This window comes from Exophiala xenobiotica (assembly GCF_000835505.1).
Source record: "Exophiala xenobiotica strain CBS 118157 unplaced genomic scaffold supercont1.4, whole genome shotgun sequence".
Lineage (NCBI taxonomy): Eukaryota > Fungi > Ascomycota > Eurotiomycetes > Chaetothyriales > Herpotrichiellaceae > Exophiala > Exophiala xenobiotica.
Genome location: NW_013562491.1, coordinates 859,616 through 880,965, shown reverse-complemented (window position 1 = coordinate 880,965; position 21,350 = coordinate 859,616). Strand labels below are relative to the sequence as shown.

At 53.2% G+C, this 21,350-nt stretch overlaps 7 protein-coding genes across 7 annotated transcripts; 2 read left to right on the top strand and 5 right to left on the bottom strand.

The window, feature by feature from the left end:
- Positions 1–46: 46 nt before the first annotated feature.
- Positions 47–1,959, bottom strand: PV05_06497 (uncharacterized protein; the record flags this gene model as incomplete). The annotated part of the gene is made up of 2 exons (XM_013459243.1): positions 47–1,488; positions 1,575–1,959. The coding sequence occupies 2 exons, from the start codon at positions 1,957–1,959 to the stop codon at positions 47–49; spliced, it is 1,827 nt and encodes a 608-aa protein (XP_013314697.1).
- An 870-nt stretch (positions 1,960–2,829) lies between these two features.
- PV05_06496 (uncharacterized protein) lies at positions 2,830–4,472 on the bottom strand (the record flags this gene model as incomplete). Its single annotated transcript, XM_013459242.1, has 4 exons — positions 2,830–3,411; positions 3,467–3,852; positions 3,930–4,368; positions 4,422–4,472. 4 exons carry the CDS (start codon positions 4,470–4,472, stop codon positions 2,830–2,832), a joined length of 1,458 nt encoding a protein of 485 aa, XP_013314696.1.
- Positions 4,473–7,906: 3,434 nt separating this feature from the next.
- On the bottom strand, positions 7,907–8,769 carry PV05_06495 (uncharacterized protein). The gene has a single exon (XM_013459241.1). It carries the CDS (start codon positions 8,681–8,683, stop codon positions 8,321–8,323), a length of 363 nt encoding a protein of 120 aa, XP_013314695.1. The 5' UTR covers positions 8,684–8,769; the 3' UTR covers positions 7,907–8,320.
- Positions 8,770–9,099: 330 nt separating this feature from the next.
- Positions 9,100–10,680, top strand: PV05_06494 (uncharacterized protein). The gene is made up of 4 exons (XM_013459240.1): positions 9,100–9,472; positions 9,534–9,583; positions 9,653–10,047; positions 10,133–10,680. Exons 1-4 carry the CDS (start codon positions 9,343–9,345, stop codon positions 10,533–10,535), a joined length of 978 nt encoding a protein of 325 aa, XP_013314694.1. The 5' UTR covers positions 9,100–9,342; the 3' UTR covers positions 10,536–10,680.
- Positions 10,410–13,608, bottom strand: PV05_06493 (uncharacterized protein). Its single transcript, XM_013459239.1, has 9 exons — positions 13,348–13,608; positions 13,213–13,287; positions 12,732–13,163; positions 12,571–12,680; positions 12,252–12,524; positions 11,939–12,190; positions 11,606–11,874; positions 11,269–11,529; positions 10,410–11,150 (listed from the first exon to the last, which is right to left on the bottom strand). The coding sequence occupies exons 1-9, from the start codon at positions 13,383–13,385 to the stop codon at positions 10,899–10,901; spliced, it is 1,962 nt and encodes a 653-aa protein (XP_013314693.1). The 5' UTR covers positions 13,386–13,608; the 3' UTR covers positions 10,410–10,898.
- Positions 13,609–16,305: 2,697 nt separating this feature from the next.
- On the bottom strand, positions 16,306–21,306 carry PV05_06491 (uncharacterized protein). Its single transcript, XM_013459237.1, has one exon. It carries the CDS (start codon positions 21,249–21,251, stop codon positions 17,985–17,987), a length of 3,267 nt encoding a protein of 1,088 aa, XP_013314691.1. The 5' UTR covers positions 21,252–21,306; the 3' UTR covers positions 16,306–17,984.
- Positions 16,575–17,852, top strand: PV05_06492 (uncharacterized protein; the record flags this gene model as incomplete). Its single annotated transcript, XM_013459238.1, has 1 exon — positions 16,575–17,852. One exon carries the CDS (start codon positions 16,575–16,577, stop codon positions 17,850–17,852), a length of 1,278 nt encoding a protein of 425 aa, XP_013314692.1.
- Positions 21,307–21,350: the final 44 nt, after the last annotated feature.

Below are 21,350 nucleotides of genomic sequence, written 5' to 3'. Positions count from 1 at the left end.
ACACCTGAATCCTATCCGAGGCCACCACCGGAACAGTCCATCGCCTTCACGTCTGCGGTCTTATCTTCCGCGAGGCCCACTCCGCAATGCCATAAAGAAGAGCCGTCGAATGTCCTGCAACCTGCAGCGGCACGACACTCAAATCCACAACACGCACATTCTCCGTTCCGTACACTCTAAAGTCATTGTCGACCACGCCACCCATGCTCTGTGGCAACATCGCGCATGTGCCCAGGTGGTGGTAATTGGGCTGGTATTGCGACGTGGTCTTGATCCAATCCAGCCACTGAGCGTCGGTCGCGTCTTCTGGTACAAGTGCGAACCCGGGAACCAGGGACGACGCGTTGACCATGTCCGACAACGGCGCGGTCGTGAGGAACTTGCGGACAAATCTCGCCGTGGCGACGGAGAGCTGGCCGTCGAAGTCGACTTGGAAGAATTTGGCATCGATGGCCGGCTGCGCGGTCCGATCTGTGCTGTTGATGTGCACACTTCCTCTGCTGAACGGCTGGAGAGGCCAGAACACGCATCCAATGGCCTTACCGAGTGCTATGGGCGCGATTTCCGAGGCAGGCATTTTCGAGTCGAAGAGCAGGTCCAGTTGACTTTTGAGAAGGTGCTGCTGGACGCTGGGGTTACTTGCGCCCCCGTTGTGCGCAGAGATTGCTTCTGCATACTCTGGCAGCTTGGCGAGAGTTGCATTGTAGACGGAGGCGGTGTTTGTGCCAAAGAGATCCTGTAGCGATGCATGTGCGACGAAGGGCGGAAACCCGGGAGGACTCTCTTGCACAGTGCTGGCCAAGACGGTGATGACGGTTTGATCTTGGAAATTCTCGCCCACCGATGGAAGGCGGACCCTGACATCGATCGACTGCCGGGACAGGATGCCTGGGTTACCGACGCCAGAGTGCTCCAATATCGCCGGGCTTCTGATCGCACCTGCTGAGAGGATGATTTCTCGGTCGGCATAGATGGTCGAGATCTGTCCGTTCTGATGGCTGACTTCGGCAGCGGAGGCCATGGCGTTTCCGTTCGGACTGTCTTGTGGTGACCACCGAATACGAGTGGCCGTCGTGTTGACCATGACGACCAAGTTCTTGCGGTTCATGAAGGGGTAGTAGTAGGCCCGAGCAGCATCCTCTCGAACGTCGGCAAGCTGGTCCACCGTGACATCTTGGATGCCGAAGCCCCTGAGCTCGCCACCGCAGAAATCGCTCCTAGGTGGGATCCCCAGTTTCTTGAACGTGCTGTTGAAAATGTCGTGGATGTCGCCGCCGATGATGTGAGGGTTGATGCATGTGTCGAGTGGACCAGCATATCCGTGAGACGAGTTTTGATATGCGGCGCCCACCACGGTGAGATTGGACGTTGGAGGTCGGAAGTGCTCTCCTTTCTTCGAGGCGGTGAAATACCTGTTCCAATCTAATTCCAGGCCAAGGGAAGCCCAGAGATCCATCTGAGACTTGGAAGGGCGGATGTAGGTCATGCCTATGTAGTCATACTTGACCATTAGTTGTGGGGTTTCTTGATACTGTAACACCGGATCACTTGTTCAAGGGTGGAAGTCTTCGTACCATTGATCAGACTAGAGCCGCCCAGTCCTTTGCCAGCACTCCATATCAGACTCTGGTTTCCTCCGAAAACCTGAGGCACGCTTTCGTACTGCCAGTCGACGCGCGTGTTCTTGGCTAGGCCTAGGCCAGTGGCGTTCGTTACGTTTGGGTTGTTGTTTTCGAAGTTTCCGGCTTCAATGACTGCGACAGTGATGTTGGGGTCTTCGGACAGTCTCGAGGCCACGACAAGGCCTGCTGTTCCTCCACCCAAGATGATGTAGTCGAAGTGTGTGTTGTTGACCTGCGTGAGTTGCTCGTCGTCCAGCAGCTCGGTGGACGCTGGTGAGATGAGTACTACTAGGAGTGCAAACCATACGATCCAACGGCAAGCCAGCGTGTAGGCCATGACAAGTCATGAACGACAGGTGATCTAGGAAGACTGGAGGGCAATGCTGAAACTAGGAAGAGGAGGAACATTTTTGTGCTGTGAGTGCGCTTGTTGTGCATAAGAAAGTCACCACCGAGGGATCGTCGACTCGGTATAACGGAGTGGGCCTTGGGAGGTACCTGTCCACGAGGTCCAATGTATATTGCATGATGATTGTAACCTCAAGTCTGTGGAGATGCGACAAGCGGCAGCGATCGTCGTCGCCATGCCATGTCGGAGAAAATTCTGGGGAGGCTTGCTAATGGTGAAAGGCATCATGGGGTGATGGTTTAAGGCCCGTCACCGCCTGCACCAGCCTAAGAGTTTACCACGAGCAAGCCTACTGCGCCCAAGCCAATCCAAGTGGCTACAATGTACCTTAGCTGGTGAGAGCCAGCACTAACTTAAGTACCTAGGTAGCCTTAGGGATATCATGGGGACCACTTAAGTAAGGATGCTGCTCCGGCCCTCGGTCCGTTGCACTCGGCAGACTCGGCTCTCGCGTGTCCTTGGAAAATGCTAGACGTAGAGTAGAATGCAGGAGTCTTTACCAGAACTGTGAAGCACACTGCAATGCCCATTGGGATGAAGAGCTAAAATTGCTCCCGAACCCGTAGCAACAATGACAAGCCTTCTGAGTGTAACTGGCGAGTATCGTGTCAGGTTGGGGAAATCTCCATTTTGAACAGGTCCTATCATTCCTGGGCGTCGAGCTCCATGCTGAACGTACAGTATCATCTAGGGCCAGGTTGGGTCTACCAAGTCCCAACTCGCATAGGTAGGGCCTTGTACTGGCCTTGGTACTCCGAAGGGGGCCATGGGGATCTTCACTTCCCACCCCCTTTAGGTCTAATAAGCCCAAACCCTGGGCTGCCCACTCGCATCCAACGTCCCCTTCTTATTCATCCTGCCATACCACAACCTCAGACCCGTCATCATTGCAGCCACGAAGAAACTACACGCCGCACAGGTGAAATTGCCGGTTGGATAGCCCTGCTTCTCTTCACCTGCCTTCCAAATCCACTGCGCAATAATCTGCCCGATGCCGGCGCAAGAATTGTGCAGGGCAATCGCGAAAGGAATCGTCAACAGGCTGGGCGTGTTGCACGTAACCCAGTTTGTCATCGAAGGGGCAGAGGGAAAAGCACCACACGCAGCGAGACACAAACACCCATAACGCTTGACGTAGGCGTCGTGCGGGAGCAGGCCAGCAGCAAGCCAGCCGACGCCGCCGACCACTGAGGCGACGGTGACGTGCATCCCACGTGCGTTGAAGCGGTCCGCCGAGTATGAGAGTGTGATGGCCACGACGAAGCCAACGCACCATGGGGGAACCGTCAGGAGTTGAGCCTTGATCGAGGTGTATCCGAGACCCTTGACAATCGTTGGCGTGAAGAAGGTAAAACTGCCTTGAGGGACGACGTCCGCAATCTGTGAATTATGATTAGCTCTGTTTGCTCTTCATCCCGCCGCGGAATTGACATACATATGCAATGTAATGCGCCAGCATTCGCGGACTGAGGAACGTCTCGCGGACTTCTCTTCTCGAGGCATGGTCCCGATTATAACCGCCGCCTCGCTCGACCAGACGGTCCTCAGCAAAACGTTTATCGTCTTCGCTCAGCCAGCGTGCGCGAGCAGGGTAGTCGGGCAGAAAGAAGAAGAGCAAAAAAGCGCTTGCGATGGTGATAATGCCTTCGATGATGAACAACCATCTGAACCCTTCCAAGCCTGCTGCACCGTTGATATGTCCGACGCCATAAGCAATGGCTCCACCAAAAGCTCCCGCGAGGTTGCAGAATGCCACAACAAGAGCAATCCGGACGGCTCGTTCGTTGTACTGGTACCAGATCGTGATGAAGTATACGATACCTGTAATAAAGCAGAATTAGGATGGAGACTGACAGGTGAAGAAAGTATAAGGCATGGGAAAGAAGACACGAGCGCACCAGGAAAGAAGCCCGCCTCGAACACTCCGATCAAGAACCGCAAGGCAACAACTGTGGCATAGTTATGCACGCCCGCAAAGCCAATTGTCAGTGCACCCCAGGCCAACAGTAGGATACCAAGCCACAGCGATGGGCGGACATAATGTTTCATGACCCAGTTCGAGGGTACTTCGAAAATGGCGTATGCTAGCGAGAACAGTGTCACGGTAATGGCATAGTTACTGGCACTCATTCCCGTCTGTTGAAGCAGGTCGTCGCCAGTCTCGGCATTGAGGACTTTGGAATTGCCAATGTTGCCTCGATCGAGGAAGTTGAGAAGATACACCCAGCAGCACAGAGGCAGAATGCGGTAGTCCAGACGCCGGTTGAGCTTTCTGTTACGCCTTTTGAGGTCTTCTTCTTGGGTGAGGCTGGCGTCTGGAGAAGTTTCTGGTGGGAGCTGCAATTGCTTGTGAACAGGGATCCTGACCACGTATCGAGGGAGATTTTTACCTCCAGAGTTTTATTCTCCCGATGCTCGTCGGCAGGCTCGAATTTCTCCATCTTGCAAGAGAGCAGGGAAGGTCCGACCTGGTTGAAGGCTGGGAATGGATTGGGAGAAGATGGACAGCAGGAAGGAAGTGAAGTCATTCTTATGGAGGATTCATTACCATCGTCTTGCGGGCAACATCCGATCGGCTTTGTGCCGACATGCCCGTCCAGAGCTTGTGCTCATAAGGAAGGACAATCGCTCGCATCAGCAGATGTTGTGTCTGAGCCAAGTCGACAAAAATACCACCTCTTCCCAAGCCAGACCGCGCCGAGTACGGGACATTGGTCATTGAAAGATGATCGACAGGCTATGCCCCGTCCGAAGTGAGGGGTATAGGCATGGCACTGCATGGGCATCATAGCCGGACCATTGAGGTATGAATATAGTCTGTCCAGGACCACATCCGGCTCGCTCTGAATCCTGTGAAGTCTACGAAACTCGGCAATTCTCCAACTCACCATCGTCACGGTAATGCCGGCCATGCGGGGCTTTCACCGTGATTCACGACCTCGGCGCAATTGCCGACGAGAAACGCAAGAGATAGAGGGAGACCGGGCGAGCAGTAATGCCAGAAGGCCGAACATTCGAAGGCTCTTTTAACCTGATGAGCCGAAAAAGGAGTATCAGCACGTGTGCCAACAGAGGCCTAAGAAGCAGCGACGGGAAGGCGAGGCTGCTGCCCCTGATCGAGCTTGGCCTTTAACTAAGTTGGGTGGCCTGGACTGCCTAAGTTAGATCTAACTTAGTGGCGTTATGTGGTGCGGCTACTCGGCAAAGTTACCCGTTTTCAAGGCACAGTACTCCGTGTCTGTGCAGATAGCAAGGTCAACTACTCCGTATCGATCTGGTTATCAGTCCCGTACTAGTACTATTGACCTTCACGACACAACCAAATTCATCGCATTTCGTTATGGGCGCGGAGCTTCGTAATGAAGAACACCACGGACCCGAGGGGCGGCCGTACACTTCATGTGTCAAATAAACGGCACCGATTGTGTTTTCCCGCGGGCAACTGAGCCGCCGCGAAGAGCACTAGGTCATTCAAAAACGTCTCCCAAAGGAAGATATACCATCGCATACTCGCGTACTGAAGCATCTCGGCAGGATTGTACCAATATCAGCCACCAAGGTCCACCCATGATCAGCAGGCCAAGGATCGTCACGATCTTTATAGCTGCGAAGATGAACTCGGCTTCTCTCCGACGAGGATAATAATGATGATACTAATCTAAGTAGCCGGGTTGATCTCGTCGTTCTGGAACTGGGACTAGTACGGCAGCAGCGGATATTTTCGGTGTAAATGGCGATATACCAGTTGTTCCAGCCTACTGTAAAGCCTATTATAGGGTCGATATAGCGAGAACAGTACTGAGGAATGGCTCCAGGAAGAGGTAGCCACGTTGTCATTTCACCTAAGCACATCATCATTGTATAGACGGCACTCCGAGAGAGGGCCCGATTTCAAGAGAGCACCCACCTATACCGAGGAATAAACCATTACCCATGGTTCCTCCAAGGGCCATGAACTGAAGATCGCGGGACTTGAGACTATTGTGAAGCTCTTAGCTTCCATAAATATCAAGTGCATCTCCACGTGCCGTCGTGGGAGCCGTTTGTTCCACGATCTGGCCGGTCGAAACATCTTCAGGTATATTCTGGCTGTCTGTGGCAATGTCGCTTCCGTGAAAAACTGGGTTACAGGTAGAGTTGTTCGTACTAGTAGTACTTGAGAAATGAATGTGACCAGAATGAATAGTTCGACGATGTGCTTAGGAACTGCCAAAGGGTCGTTCTGGTGTGTCGTAACCCAGAGAAATCCCCTTTCCACAGCTCGTTTCGCTATTTCAGCAGTCGTGCTCACGGAAGACAACGCCAGACCGCATCCAAGGGACTTGGACAGTGTGAGAATGTAAGGAACGATTTCGTCTCCGCGACGTGCTCATGCCACGCTTTTTGCACTCCGCTTGATGTACCACTTTGATTTGGCTCAAAAACAAATGCAGCGAGATTCAATCATAGCCCAGCCTGAAAGGCGATCGCGAGCCAAAGGGGGGCTGGAAAAGCCGGGGCATAACAGGACTGCCATGTTTGCGACCCATGCAGTATGTCCCTTGGGTTACGCCGTGGTAGCTTACCGAGAAAGCCACGATTTCAAACTTTCCGGTGGCTATGTTGATAGCCGCTTCCACTGACTTCGAAGACTTTTCGAGAGGCGCCCGGAAGTATTTAACCAAACTTTTCAGCGAGGTCAAAGACCGGCGGAGAAACTATTGTGCTATTCAAGTGATCGAGCTGCCCGACATACTTTCGACGATTTCGGGATAAGAATGGCCCGGGCTCGCGCTCATTTGGCCAGATTTGAAGTCGATGATCATAGATCAGTGTACCCTTGGCTGATGATTGTTGGCGTAAAAGGCGCACCAGTATTCATCAGAAATTTGTCCGCTCGGGACCAGAAGGCGACCATCTTGATTTCTCAGATCAACTCTCAGTTTTCATGTCCAGAGCAACTGTTTTTGTACTACTTCCCGCGCGGGAAACCTTTATCTCCACCAATCTTATCACTACTCAAAGCTGCGACCTGGTGTATATCAAGAAGGCTCAAAGATAAATACTGGTGTATTGGTGAGGATGAGAAATCATTGGCGACCCTATCACCAGATAAGCAGGCACATCCACTCCTGCCTGGCTTTTTCGACCGAACAGGACTAGGAAGCCCCCGTCATGTCTTTCGTCAAGGGTTATGATGGATTGCTTTGGGCGGATTCCCTGATCCTGGCTAGCAAAAACGGATTTGTGATTTTTGAAGGTCCCTGAAATCGCAGCAAGAGGCAGGCTGGTTAGATACTGTGCCTAGCATCGAGGAATCGTGACAGGCAAATTTCTGATTGTGGTAAGCGTGGTATCATTCGCTTACGGTAACGATCCGGTGGTCGACCGGTGGGAGGACGTCGACGAAAGGGTTGTGAGATGAAGGGCCGTTAGAAAGGGCTGTAGTACTAGTAGGACGGACCGGCGTCGAGGGAGAGAGACGACAACGAAGCGCCGCGTAGAGAGAAGAATGTAGAGAGACGGCGTACTTGTAAAGTAGTATTGGAGGAAGCTCGTGGGGGAGGACGACGGCACAGGAGCCCAGGAAGGAAGACGGGCGCGTTGGCCTAGTAAGCTGCCTAAGTTAGATGAGAGGCGTGAGTAAAGAGGACGACAACTCGGAGGAAGACAGCTGAAGACAAGGAGGAAGACGGTGTCGGTAAATGGCGCAGGAAGACGATGCAGGGGCATGTGGGACGGCGCAGGTAGAACGGCGCAGACAAGTGGCATAGGAGACTCTAGACAATCATCAGTGCTATCCTGTAGTGAGGGCTACTACTACTTATGTCATTGTCCCCAGTCCAGGACGAGTTCACGGGATGAAAGCCAACCACAGGCGTAGGTGAAGAGAGGATGCAGATCAGATGCGCCTGTATGTCGATGCAAGGCTACAGTAACAAAGGCAGAATCTACACCTCTAGCCACTTCTCACCCAGAATTCACGCTTGTCCTTCCTCCCCAAGTCCTCCTTCATTGACGACGGCGGTCTCACCATGACAGGGAAATTGGTAACAACCGATCGCAGAGGACTCACCGATGTCCACGGGGGTTTCAATAGACCCTGGGCGCTTCGGAAAGTACAGCATTGCAACAACCTACAACCAACCTCGATTTCGACGCTTTCAGGATCACCACACACTTTCTCATCGACCGACCGACCTTCTCTCACCGGTCGCCACAGAGAGCGAACCAACTGGAATAGTATCCGAGGAATAGCAAGCCTGTATACACTCCTCGCAACAAATCTCCCATTCGTCTCTGATAGCCATTAGGACCTCCTCTCCTGCATCGCCGCTCTCAAGTCTTCCTCCCCCTCCGATCCAATACGATTACTCGTCTCTAGAGGCAGCTCTCTGGCGTGAGACTCGGCGAAATGGCTTCCTGCACCACTTCCCACCCGGCGGTGATGGCGAGGCAGGTCTCCAAGTTCCTCTCTAGCAACTTGCATCTCTGCGATGCCCTTGTCGGCTATTTCTCTGTTCTTCAATTCGCCCTCGTGGCTGTGGAATATCTTGTCAATCGCTTCCATCGCGGTCCCACGGATGGCTTCACCGGCGCCGTGGAGACAGTGCAAACCCGATTCGACGCCTTCCACGACTTCATCTGTCGCTTGGTGTACCTTGTTGGCCATTGCTTGTGGTCGATAATGATGAGTGTTGGAAGAAAGATGATGTTCGTTGATTGTATTATACACTTTTGGTCAGTGATCGTCTGAATGCTCCATTCACCCCAGCCAGCAGCAGTCCCTGCTTGCTATATTGTCGACAGTCTGACCCAAGCTGCGGTCAGGTGAGCATGACATGATAGCCGGAAACTTCCGCAATCTCGTGGCTGTTAGCCAACGGTTCAGCCTGGTCAGACGTGAAGGAGTTTCCCATGAGCACGGTTACGGTATCTCAGACATCTCAAACATCTCAAAGGTATCGGACTGTGAAGTCTGGTGGTCGTTGGCAGAGACGGATTAATCCTCCCCGGCTGCGGGCAATGTTGGCTCGTGCATGAGATGTGCTGTCAAAGGAGCACTGACCAAGAGCGCGTCGTCGGCGCAACCAATAGCAGCTGGATCCATGCATCGGATTGCCCTTCGAGTCACCTTTGACATCCTCTGATGTCGCTGATACCACATCTTATACTCTGAACGTCCCTGCGATCGATCTAGACCGACATCATGTCCCATGGCAACATCGCACGGCCTTCTTCGATGACTTCATCTGACAACATGCAGTCCTTCGAAGTTTTCTTTTTCTCAATCTTTGCTTCCAGGGAAGAGGCCGCGCACCCTGACTCGGAATGTCAATATCAAAGGTGGCGTTGTTCTTGTTTGCAACCATCACCGGCCATGCCATAGCCGAGTCGGTGACAAAATGCGGGAACTACGGTGATTCGAGCTACTACAACTCGACGACCTTACCATATGTTTGTGAGTTGGCATGCGACATGGGGCGGTCCGCCAATTGGACTACATTTGACCATTGATTCAGTCTACAACAATCCATGGGGAAATGACGGGTCTGGCTACTCGTGCATAACGGTGAGTTTTTGAAACTCCAGCTGGGGTGCGCGCAACCCGGGCCGCATTAACGACTCGACTTGTTCACAGGTGAAAAATAACGGTTCAGCATTCGATGCGACATGGAAATGGATGAACAACTCCAAAGACGTCCATGCTTACCCGCACTTCAAACTCGACTCGCCCTTGTACCCCCTGCCGCTCGGGGAGCTGTCCTCGATCGACTTCTCCGGCATGTTCAGCGTCAACGTGACATCGGCATACAACGAGAGCCAGGGACAACGCGTCCAATCCCTCGACGACAGTGACGTGCAGTACAACATTGCCCTGGACATGTTCTTAGACTCCAACTCTACCGACGCAACGGGCCCTCTACCGCACTATGAAATCATGATTTGGCTCTCGTACTCCTTTGACGTGTACCCTGTGGGCATATCAACCTCGAGTCCCGACAAGCACCAGTTCATCGTCGGCGACACAAGATTGTCAGTCCCTCACAACCTATCATGATGCTGCGCATGGCAGCTTATCTGTTTGGTTGTCTTCGCTAACTCGTGGCGTGCTTTCCAGTTTCCTCTTCCATGGCAACAACACGCAGAATCAAACTGTCTTTTCGTGGTTGCCCGAGACGAATCTGACGGCCGTGGACGCCGACTACTCGTCTCTGATTCACTATCTGTGGCAATTGGGATTCATGCCCAAGGACGTCTATCTCGGCACACTGCAATTCGGCACGGAAACATTCCATGCGACCAATGAGGTGCTCTTCAAAGCGGCCAATTATTCGCTGGGCTTTTCGAGGAATACTAGCGAGGTTTTCACCAATTTGGAGAGCGTGAAGCCAGTAGCCGTCCCGACCCAGGTGCCAACCATGGATAGGTTCAAGACGAGTGATGCAACAAAGCTAGGAAGCATGGCTCTCGTGGTCTCGTCAGGGTGCAGTCTTGCTTTGGTCGCATTTTGGTGGCTGTGAAATTTCTTGAAGCCAGCTGCGGCCTTTCACGGCGCTTTATTTCGTCGAGATGTGATTCCTAGAAGGATTCCGAACCATAGAACAATCTCTGTGAAGTAGACTTCACTTGAGAGATACTATTAAAAATTGTCATTTGTGATTCTTGGGTATCTTTTTCGTTAACGTGTTTGACATTCTGTTTCATGGTCGGCATGGACCGAATTTTCTTTCCCCTTCGCATTCAACTCCTATGTCGTGCTTAAGCTGTGCCATGACGGACCTGCTGCAGACCTTGCCAAGCTGGAGGGACTAGTACCTCCTCGTCAAAAGTGGCGGTCGCAATAGCTGCTTGGTGGCCACGGCCATTGCCATTGCCAATGGCGTCTAGAATCTATTGACAATCTTGTCTGCGATGCTACTTCGGCGACGGCCTCCTTGGACGGCGGCGCTCTGGCGACGAATGGTCTCGACAAATTCCTTGTCGTTGTCCACATGTCCATCGAACGACCACAACGACGGGCAAGGACCGATCTTGCGGCGGAAGATGTACGTCTTGATCCACCATGGCAAGACGGTGCCGCATTGATGCTTCATAAACGTGCGAGTCGGGATGGCGAAGATGTAGTCGAGTTCCTCCTGTTATCCCCCAAGAAAAAAGGTCAGTAAATCTGCATCTGCGGCCCCAGAGAGAAGAAGGGATATCCCGAATGGGTTGGGCTGGGTTGTGAGTGTGTGAAAAAATACTAGTACGTACCAGAGTGCGCTGCTTGGTCTCGGGCAGCCACAAGAAGATCATGCAGAACGCAACGAGGTTCAAGCCGGCATAGAATCCGAAAGCACCGGTAGGTGTCATAGCGCTAAGCATTCTGGGGAAAGTGATGGAGAGCACGGCAGCCCAGAAGAGACAAGTTGCCACGGCCCAAGCCATACCGACCTCACGATGAGACAGGGGGAACACCTCGGCCGAGTATGTGAATGGCACGGGACCTTCACCGGGAGAATAGAATGCCGCAAACTAGATAGACGGGGCGTCGTTAATAAACACTTTCGATCATCACACCCAAAGGAACTAGCAAAAAAAGGTCACATACCAGATAGATAAAAAGGGCCACGAGGCCCAAGTGAGCCTTGCTGTCCGAGGGAATCAGGTAGCACAGACCAGCGGCAAGCAAAGTCCAGGCCATCTGGGGGAAAGTGAACAAGAGGAGTGATCGACGGCCAAAGGTGTCGATGGTCCAAATGGCGGGCCACGCGAAGACGAAGTTGACCAAGCCGAAACCCCAGGAGGCGAGCAATGATTCTGTGACCGAGGCATTCGCCTGTTCGAAGACGGTAGAGCTGTAGAAAGCAATAATGTTGACTGCATGTCCATTGTTAGCACGACTTGGCCCACTGAAAAGTTTTGATGCTGGACAGTGACTCACTTCCGCACATCTGCTGAGCAATCATGACTGTGAACGAGGCGAGGGTGGCACGACGGACACGAGGGATCGTAAACAGCTCGATGAAGCGTGTGACGTAGTTCGTCTGTCGGTCAACAAGGGAAGCCTCCATGCGTAGCTGGGCATAGATGTAGTAAAGGTCACGAGCAGCTTGGAGTTCGGTGTTTCTGAGTCTCTTCAGAGAACGGTAGGCGTTGATATATTTGCCTTTCTTGATGTACCAACGAGGTGACTCTGTACCAGTATTAGTGGTCCGAGACGGTGGTGGGGGCAGATCACTACAGTGGTCACTCACCTGGGCAGAAGTAGATGCCGACAAGCAATGGCACAGCAGGGATAAAGGCAGAGCCGAATTGTAGGCGCCAGGAGATGGAACCAGTGTCCTTGACGGCAAGGTTGGCACATGTTCCCAGAAAGATACCAAAAGCAGTCCACATCTGCCAACTCATGACCAAAGCTCCACGGATGGAGGCTGGGGCATTTTCGGCGCTGAAGATTGGAACGGTCGAGCCCTTGCAACCCATACCAATACCAAGGAGCAGTCGCGTGACCAGAAGTTGTTCCCAAGCTTGACACGTTAGTAAAGAGCCTCGGAGGAGCTGGGGAACACTCACTTTGAGCCACGGCACTACCGATAGGAGACAAGAAGCAGAAGACAGCCGACACGAAGATTGTGCCACGACGGCCAAAGTATTTGTTCAGGGGATCAGAGCACCAGCACCCACTGGGAGACAGGTCAGGTTTCTGCGCAGCTGCATAGAGGAATCCAACTTACAGGAAGGCAGAAGCGATGTAAGGTCCGGCATTGATCAATCCTTGATACCACTGGTTGCGAGCGGCGTTCGGGTTGGGAGAGCCATCGGCCAGGGTGTCGGAGATAGGGATACCGAGGGCATCTGGGAAGGACAAATTGGCACCATTGGAACCCGTTTGATCCCAACCCTGGACGGCTGCGCCGATTGAGCAGAGAATGATGGTGAAGTAAAGCGACCTTGGTTGGCGCCATTTGTGCAAGACCTCGTTTCTGATAGCGTCCTTTTCGCCCTCCGAGAGACCGGGGACACTTTCAAAGGCCGGAGGATCTTTGGCAACGAGCGCGCCTTTCACGAGTATATCAGTCATTTCCGGGAAGCCGTTGGTGTTGGCGAAATCTTGGACATCCTTCATGACTTCTTCATTGGACAGGTGCGCAAGAGGGTTCTTGATCCTGCGGCGGTCAGAACAGAGGGGCGCATCAAGGCTGAAGGGGGACATACTTGGCTGTAGCGCTGTTCGTCAAGTCGACATGCGCGGTTTCCTGCTTCTCACCCACATATTTCTCGTCGTCACTACTACGCGAGGGGAGGTTAGCCATCTGGTTAATGTGAGAACTCTTCAGATTGTAAACCTACACGTGCTTCTGCTCTTGCGATATCTCGTTGGACGCCATGGTGCGGGTAGCAATCGATTTCACACGAGCTTCGGTTGAGTGTGGGAAGAAGAGAGATCAGAATGTGCGGACTCGATGACTTTATCGGTTGGGGAGGACAAGGACAACCCACGTCCACGGTCCCCTGCGAAGCGGGGAGGATCAGCTGTGCGGTGAAATGCAGACTCCCTGGCAGCTCCATGGGGTCCCTCCATACGATGGATCAACAATTTAGCAGGTGAAGATTTTGAAATCAACGACTCACCATAGCAAGAGGGACATTTGGTCTCCACCGAGCAGGGGAGTGTATCTCCATTTGCTGATACTGGATTCGCGTGTACGAGCTCGTAGCAGACAGCCCGCGGTCGGCCTTGTGGAGGGAATCTCCCATGTGACCGCGTCCAAGTTACGCCAAAGGGGGAAATACTGGATCTCTTCGAGAATCAAGGTCATGTCGTTGGCAGAGAGCCTTGCCTCCGACTAGACCAAAAGAGCAAGCGGCGAGATGATCCACGGGGTCCCCTCCGGATCAGCGTTGCAACGCTGGAGTTTGGCAGCTGCAGAGGATGACGAGGAGGCGCCCTGCCGCAATACCAAGGCCACTGTATCCTCTGGTCGTGGATCCCTGTCTAGGCTTGACAGATCTTGGCCTCTTGCCAATCACCACCAAGCATCTCAATTTGAGTGCTTAGCTGTCAAGCTCTTCGGTCTGTGATTGAGCGAAGCTCGCTCGCCATCACCCCTACAACTCCTGCACGGGTACCACGGCAACCCCGACAGTGTGTGGACCCCCTCTCACTCTGTATCGCTGGCACGCACTGGCATGATCTCTCATCTGATCGTTCTTCGGAAGCCGAGAACAGCGATGTGACCCAAGGCTGGGATTGTACCGTCTGGCTAGCTTCAAGCAAGCTGCAGCGCAATCTGACCTGCAGCTGGGCGCATCGATGGACAGTATAACGACGCAACGAACAGATGCTCAATAATCACAAACGCCGTTCCAACGGAATCTTCGCGGAAGCTTCAAAGCAAGCATTTCGGAGGTAATGACGGTCATCAAACCCTGGCCTCGTGTTGCCTAGGCGGGTCGTTTGATAGCGCCCACACGAGACAGCTACCGGATCAAGTATAATGATGCTCGCGTTACTCCTCAAGAGCTGTCATCGAATGTTGCTTCTCGCTTCATTTCACCTTCAGCGGTTCAACATGACCGGCCCGATATCGCAAGACAACGATCTTACAAGTAGTAGCGTGACAAAGGATGACTATCAACGGTACTCCTCGTATGACCCCAGGTTTCATTCTCCGGGGTACCCAAGTGAGCTGAACTCCTTGATGCACATCAACATGGCGCTTTCGCTCGATGACCTATTACTATGCGACAGCTTCGAAGGATGCTTTATTGCTGTGCTGTTGAAGTCGTGCATTCTGTTGGTGTTATCATTTGTGCTGCTTGACATGTTCGGTACAGGGGCGAGTCCAGGGCTGTCCGCATACCCGACAGACTCATAACTTGACCCATACTACACCTTCTACTGTACTCCGTACTTCGTTGGCTCCTCGTACGGGACTAGGCACACGGCACGGAAATTCTCAATGATTGGCGAAAAGTCTCCCGTTTGAGATAATATCAGCACTTTGGCTTTCGAGTCGGTTCGCCTGCGTTGCCGCGAACCGGATTGGCGTCCTTGTTGTTCATAGTCAGATCAATACATGACGTATCCGTACTGGCATTCAGCTCAACCCATCGAGAGGAATCACAAGAGCGCGGGTAGTCATCAAGAGCGCCAGAGTCGACCAAGAAGGGAACTGTGCCATCTTCTTTGACATATCGAGTGCTGGCAATCGGTCGTGTGCTCAGAACGACCCTGCTAAGTGCTAAGTACAGTAGGGCGCTTACGAGACGCCACTCCCACTCTGTTTTGCGGAGGTCACTGTCCATCTACCTAGGTACTGTTTACTACTCGTACGAGATCGTGCCACCGTGGCTTGGCGATCAAGTAGTAGTATTGTGTTCAGGTTCTTCGATGATTGACGCTTCGTGATCCTCCATGGGAGGATTGAGCGAAATTCGAGACTCATCGGCACAAAGTTATACTGCGATCAGAGGTCAGTAAGTAATGGGGCGAGATGTTGAATCGTTTAGGCATCTCAGTTGGGGATTCTAGAGAGATCGCCCACACAGATGATGCGCATACTCCGTACAGTACTACGTCAGGCGTCCTGCTGTCAGGCGAGGCTAAGCTAACCTAGGCAAGCCGGAAAGCGAAAGCTTTAGCTAGGAATCAATAAGCCTAGTGGCCTAAACTAGTAGCCTAGTACGCCCAGAGAAGCCCTAGGTAAGTATGCCTATGCACGCCTATGTTACTTGTAACTAGCCGTGCTAGCCTAGCCTCGCCAGCCTCGCCAGCCTCGCCAGCCACTTTAAGCATGGCCTTACAAGGCTACCAGGCTCGCCGGCAAGGTCTCGTCGTCGCAAGCCTGGGTAGGTTCTTCTTTTTCCGAGATGTACGGAGTATAGCTCTCCATATGGCTCTGGAACAATGGTCTGAGGTGATAAAGACGCACGGATTGATCTTCAACATTCCAGATGCAGCAGCCACAAACAAAGACTTTGACTGGTGCCAACTGTGAGAGCCATATATAACCTTACGAGCATCAACTGCACTTTTCTCCAGCTACTCGTGGCAAGGCAAGGCACGGCCTATTGCCTCGACTACCGGGTTCATTCATACCTTTTGGCTGCCATGTACCTCTGACTGCCGCCATGTCTGATATGGGCCCGAATGGTGGTAAAAGAGCGGTGGGGATGCGGATGTTTGCTGATTGTCTGGGATCTGGGACAAAGAAACATACAGCGACCTCTGTTTGGCAACAAAGGGCGCCAACCAGTCATTCCCTATCATGTTCGAGGAGTATCTAGGGAAGATTCTATTCTTAACGTTAAACGGCTTTGTGTTCTATGCAGGCCTCTCAAATCTGGGCCGGTTCTTTGAGCACGTTCAAAAAGTCTGATCTGATAATCCAGCAGCGCCGTCTGTCTCCTTCATTGATCCCGCCAAACATCTATCCTTACCCATCAGTACCATACTTCACCCTGTAGCGCATTTGCAAGCAACCACCTGAAGGTTGGATTCAGCTTGACGTGCCATTCTCTTGCCCCCTACAGATCTTTTCGTGCGCGAGTCGTGGGTAAGACTTCTTGAGACCATGATTCCACCGACCCCGACCTCTCCCACGCTCCCTCTACCCTCGCCGCAATCTCCTCGTTCAACGACCGTCGAGCCTGGCTCCGCAACACTGTCACCGTCGCGGGTGACATTCTTCTCCTCTCAGCAAGCCGATACTAGTACTGTGCCGGGCCACTTCGTCTTTCCGCAAGCCATGGCAAGCAGCCCGAGCTGGGCCCCAGCCAACCACTCAGTATGCCGGCGCAACAGCCTGACCACACCCGTCACATCACCGCAGCAAGCATCATTCATGCCGACGTCGCCTCTTTTCATCCGCACACCAGAAAGAGCATACTTCCAAGCCTCATCCACCACGGCGCTCAAGAGCCTGGAACAAGACGGCCGCCAAAGCCGCATGGCCATGCGCAGTCCGAACGTGGACCGAGTCCTCAACCTTCCCCTGCGCGTCAACACGAGTCTGTACAACGGCGACGCACTTATCTCCGAGCCCATGGCCTCGATCAGCGAACACCAGGACCAGGACCAGGACCAGAACCACCAGCCGTCGACTCCTTCCTCCGACGCCACCACCTTGATGGACTGGTCACCTACATCTCCATCCTCCTGCTCTCCCTCCTCGTCTTCCTCGTCTTCCCCGTCCGCTTACCCCAAGCGCATTGCCAGGCCCCACGTGCCCACGCCGATCCTGACACGCTCGCCCATTCGCAAGCGACCGCGCGTGCGCATTCACCTTCCGCCTCCACCGCGCTACCACGTGGTCGTATCGGACAAGTCCCTCTCGCCCACCAGCCTGCGCACACGGGTCCAGTACATGCACAGTGTAGAACACCTGCGGGCCCCTCTCGTGCCGTTGATCTCGGTGACAAACGGCCTCCCTCACCCCTCGTTCCCCACGAGCCTGCTGCAATACCACCTCCTGACGCACAACCAGCTCGACAGCATGGCGCGATGGTACCACCAGGTGGAGCCGCCCGTCGACGAGACCTTCATGTACCCAGCCTGGATCCCTGCGTGGACGTCCATGCACCCGAGCGGAGCGCCCCGGAACGCCGTTCTCGACGAAGAAGCGCCGGGCCACCACAGTGCTCATGACGGCGATGTAGATCTCGAAACGAAACGGCGGCGCTTTGGCCGGTTCATCGGGTTGAGAGGGTGCGAGAGCCCCGCCTCGACAGGCCCAGAGGGCGAGAGTCCAGACGAGCTGGCGAGGAGGATGGAAAGGGAGTGGAGGCGCGCGATAGAAAGGGCAGACGAGGACGAGAGAGCTTGGGAGAAGAGTTGGAGGGGGAGATGGTAACTGGATTCTGTCAACCGCATCTAGGTGATCTAGCATGGGTTGCATCGCATCATTGAAACGTGTGTCTGTATTCCAGAACCGCGATAGTTTTGCGTCAACTCCAGACATAGCTGCACACTTCGTGTTTGTGTTTTACAGAATGATCAAATTTGCAATCCTGACTCCTTCGGTCTCAACATGATAACGTCTCTTGATGCCGACGCCAACGGTCTTTGTCGCTAGAGTGTCGTAGACCCGTTTGCCACCAGCGACCATTACCATAGGAATGGCGTTGTGCCTGGGAAGTCCTCCCGGAGTCTTCTGTGCCTCGTCTAGATATGGTCTGACGAGATTTTCTTCATCATCACCAGCTGATGCCTGATCGCCGTCGTCGGATATCTGGTCAGCGCCATATGAAACGAGGATGACGAGTTGAAGAGACTGAGACGAGGGCGAAAAAGCAGGAATGTTGCTTAACTTGCGGCTGAAGCTGCATCCGCCGCGTTTGATCACAAGGATCTGATGTGTCTTGACAATATTTAGGGGTAGTTTGTAGTCGCAAAGCTCGTCTGCGGCATATATTGTTTCCCACAGCAGTGGTGGGACTTGTGCTCCAGCGGACGTCGGGGTCATGACTTCGGACCAGTCTGGCAAAGGTGCAGCGCCAGGGCCGGTGGGTGTCACGGCTGTAAGGTGATAGCGCGGCATGCTGTTTGAAGCAGAACCAGGAGTGTGCTTTGACGGACTTGACTGAAGTGACAACGGCGTTGTAAAAGGCCAGGAAGTGTGCGGATGGTCCTTGAGGAGACTGGACAGTTGCGATACGATGGCATTCCATGCTGCTTTCATGGCACTATCCGACGAACTTGAGAGTTCTGGCATGTCAATAACAAAGGTATCTTCGGTGGAATTTGTTTGGCTACTTTGCTGCTCGACAGGTCCGCTTAGGTCAATTACAACATCAAGCATGATCGGATCTCGAATGCGCGTGAAGTTGGGGTCGTTGAGGCTCAAGCTCTCTTTGCCTGTTTCGTGTGCAAGAAACACTTTCTCATCTTTGCCTAGTGGGATGTTGTTGATCGTCTGAATACGGAAAGCATCGAATATGCCGTTGTCAAGCAGTATCGGAATGTCCTGGACCATACCCAGTCGCAGGCCCCCAATGGCGCTGATCAGGATACCTTCTTTGACACGCTGGAGAGGTGGGGAAGGTTGGCCTGAATGCGAGACAGCTGGGAATGATATGTCAAGTGTAGGTCTCGTTGGCATGAGTGAACTGGTAGCATTGACCGAGACCAATTCCGGTGGTAGTGTCCAAGGGTAATAAGTGTAATTGGAGGGAGAGCTGATGTCCGACAAGGTAATGCTAGGATGATCAGCTGCATATTCACCGAGCACCGACTCGACGGTATCTCTAGTCGGCGTCAGGTGTAGTCGTGCAAGATTGGCGGCGTGGTACACGTCCCCTCTTGCTGCAACATTCGAGATACTAAAGGGGAGTGGCTGTGGCTTGACAGGACAGACATGTGCTTCCCGAGGTGCGGGATTCCAGAGCTTGCCTTGATGGTGGCCATCGTCCACACTTCGAGGAATGAGGAGCGGATGACCTTCGGTTGTAAAGACAAAGGGCTCGTCGAGATGATTGAGAGGATGTGATGGATCGAAGAGGAGGAAGAGATACTTGGCCGTTTCACCCAAGAAAAAGCTCTCCATTCTATCAGTCTGTTCGCCGGTCAAGACATTCTGAATGCTGGCCCAGCCGCATTTGGTCCAGCAACGCCGCTTGATGTCGCGAAGGACCATTTCCCCAACGTGGAAATACCATGGGTCCTCAGTGGCGCGATAGAGGTAGTAGGTCGACTCAATGAACTCTGGTCTGCCTACCCACCAACCCAAGCCACCTTCAATGCCACCCGTGACCAGGTTCCAGCGCTCTGGCAGAGCAGAAAATCTAGTCCAAAGAGCGGTTTGAAGAAGATGTGTCTCCACGGCCTCTTCAACATGGCCAGCCAATGCCAGTAATCCAGGATAGAAAGCACTCAAAGCATCGATCCAGAAACCTCTAGCAGCCCCAGTGATCAGATCAGCCTGGATGTAGTGCGGGTGCTGAAAATTCGGCCCACGGTACAGATGTCTCTTGATCGCAGCATGGGCAGCATCCCACGCAGTGAGAAAAGCCTGTGAAGTGTCCTCCTCGAGTGGAAGAGACTCAAACAGCACCCTCGGGTCTTCAGCATTCGTAGAGTCCTCGTAACGCGGATGCGCTTCTCTCGAAAGAAGGACATGCGATTTGAAAGCATACTCGAAGAAGCTGTCGATGCCAGCACCGATTCCAGTCCATGTGCCAATCCAATTACCAGTCTCTGCATCAATGCCACTCCCAACCAAGTCCAGAGTGCTCCGTCTCTGCCAGATAGCCCAAAAAGCCCTCTTGGCAAGTTCTTCGAAACGACTGTCTCCGGTCAACCGGCTCAGGACAGTAAACTCGAGGACGAGGCTTCCAGCGCCAGCGCTGCATGTTTCAGTGATTTCAGGCATACCGGATCGGGCATCACACTGTCCGTCTTCTGTGCCGAGGTTAAGGGGCGAATTGGTATAGAAGGGAATCCCAGAGCGAAGATTGACCCGAGGATAAGGTATGCCGGTGGCGGACCAGAAGGCGGGCATCAGACGGTTTCCCAGGTCAAGTGCCAGTCTCAGCAGTTGTCCATCATACTCGAACCCATTCGGCCAGAGTATACCACGACTGTATCCATCTACCTCTCTCTTGTGCCATAACTTTGCAGAGGCAATCTGCTCCTTCGAAGGACTGTAACCCCGTATCGGCAGTTCACCCACAGCGAATAAGTGACCACTCAAAAGGCCTCCAAGACCGCGTATTGCAGTCTCAAAGACTTGTACCTTGCTATCCAAATCGAACCCTCGAGCTCTCAGCCCTTGACCGGAGTCTCCGTCAGTGCCATCGCCATATTGGCTGACGAGGTCTCGGACGCCATTCTGGAACAATCTGAGGGCCTTATTGTGCTTTGGACTTGTGGGACTCGAGGCTAGGATCGCCAGGGTAGATAGGCTGTCGATGAGGGTCAAGGAATAGTTTCCGAGAGGGTCGTTGACCTCGATGTGAGCCGGATTCTCACGGTCGCGTGTCAGGGGTCTACAGGAGATGGGTCGCAGTTCGTCTTCAGGAAAGGCATGCGCCATGTAATTTTCGTAGCCATGATAAAAGAGATCCTCAACCTCCTTTTTCAGTGCCGTGATTTGTCCCGACGTCTGTGCCTCTACGCTCACTATTGAAGCGAGGCCAAAGACTAGCAAAAGTAGACAGACGCCCCTCAGCCATTGTGCAATCCGTCCGGTGGAAGATAGGGCAGGTGGTGGTGATACATTTGGAAGCTTCACATCCCGAAGACTCATGCGCATGGCACATTCAGGACTAATAGGGCCGGTGGACACGCCCTGAACAATCACATTGAATAGGCTGCGAAGAGGCTGTTTGATGGACTGCGATATCTGGCACTT

Excerpts from the sequence above, each read along its gene's own strand:
- PV05_06491 (XM_013459237.1), bottom strand. The coding sequence starts at position 21,251 with ATGCGCATGAGTCTTCGGGATGTGAAGCTTCCAAATGTATCACCACCA.
- PV05_06495 (XM_013459241.1), bottom strand. The coding sequence starts at position 8,683 with ATGGCCAACAAGGTACACCAAGCGACAGATGAAGTCGTGGAAGGCGTC.
- PV05_06493 (XM_013459239.1), bottom strand. The coding sequence starts at position 13,385 with ATGGCGTCCAACGAGATATCGCAAGAGCAGAAGCACGT. Across the intron at positions 13,288-13,347 it reads TCGCAAGAGCAGAAGCACGT|TAGTGACGACGAGAAATATG; the intron begins GTAGGTTTACAA and ends CCCCTCGCGTAG. Across the intron at positions 12,191-12,251 it reads CGGCATCTACTTCTGCCCAG|AGTCACCTCGTTGGTACATC; the intron begins GTGAGTGACCAC and ends ATACTGGTACAG.
- PV05_06494 (XM_013459240.1), top strand. The coding sequence starts at position 9,343 with ATGTCAATATCAAAGGTGGCGTTGTTCTTGTTTGCAACCATCACCGGC. Across the intron at positions 9,584-9,652 it reads CTGGCTACTCGTGCATAACG|GTGAAAAATAACGGTTCAGC; the intron begins GTGAGTTTTTGA and ends ACTTGTTCACAG. Across the intron at positions 10,048-10,132 it reads ATCGTCGGCGACACAAGATT|TTTCCTCTTCCATGGCAACA; the intron begins GTCAGTCCCTCA and ends CGTGCTTTCCAG.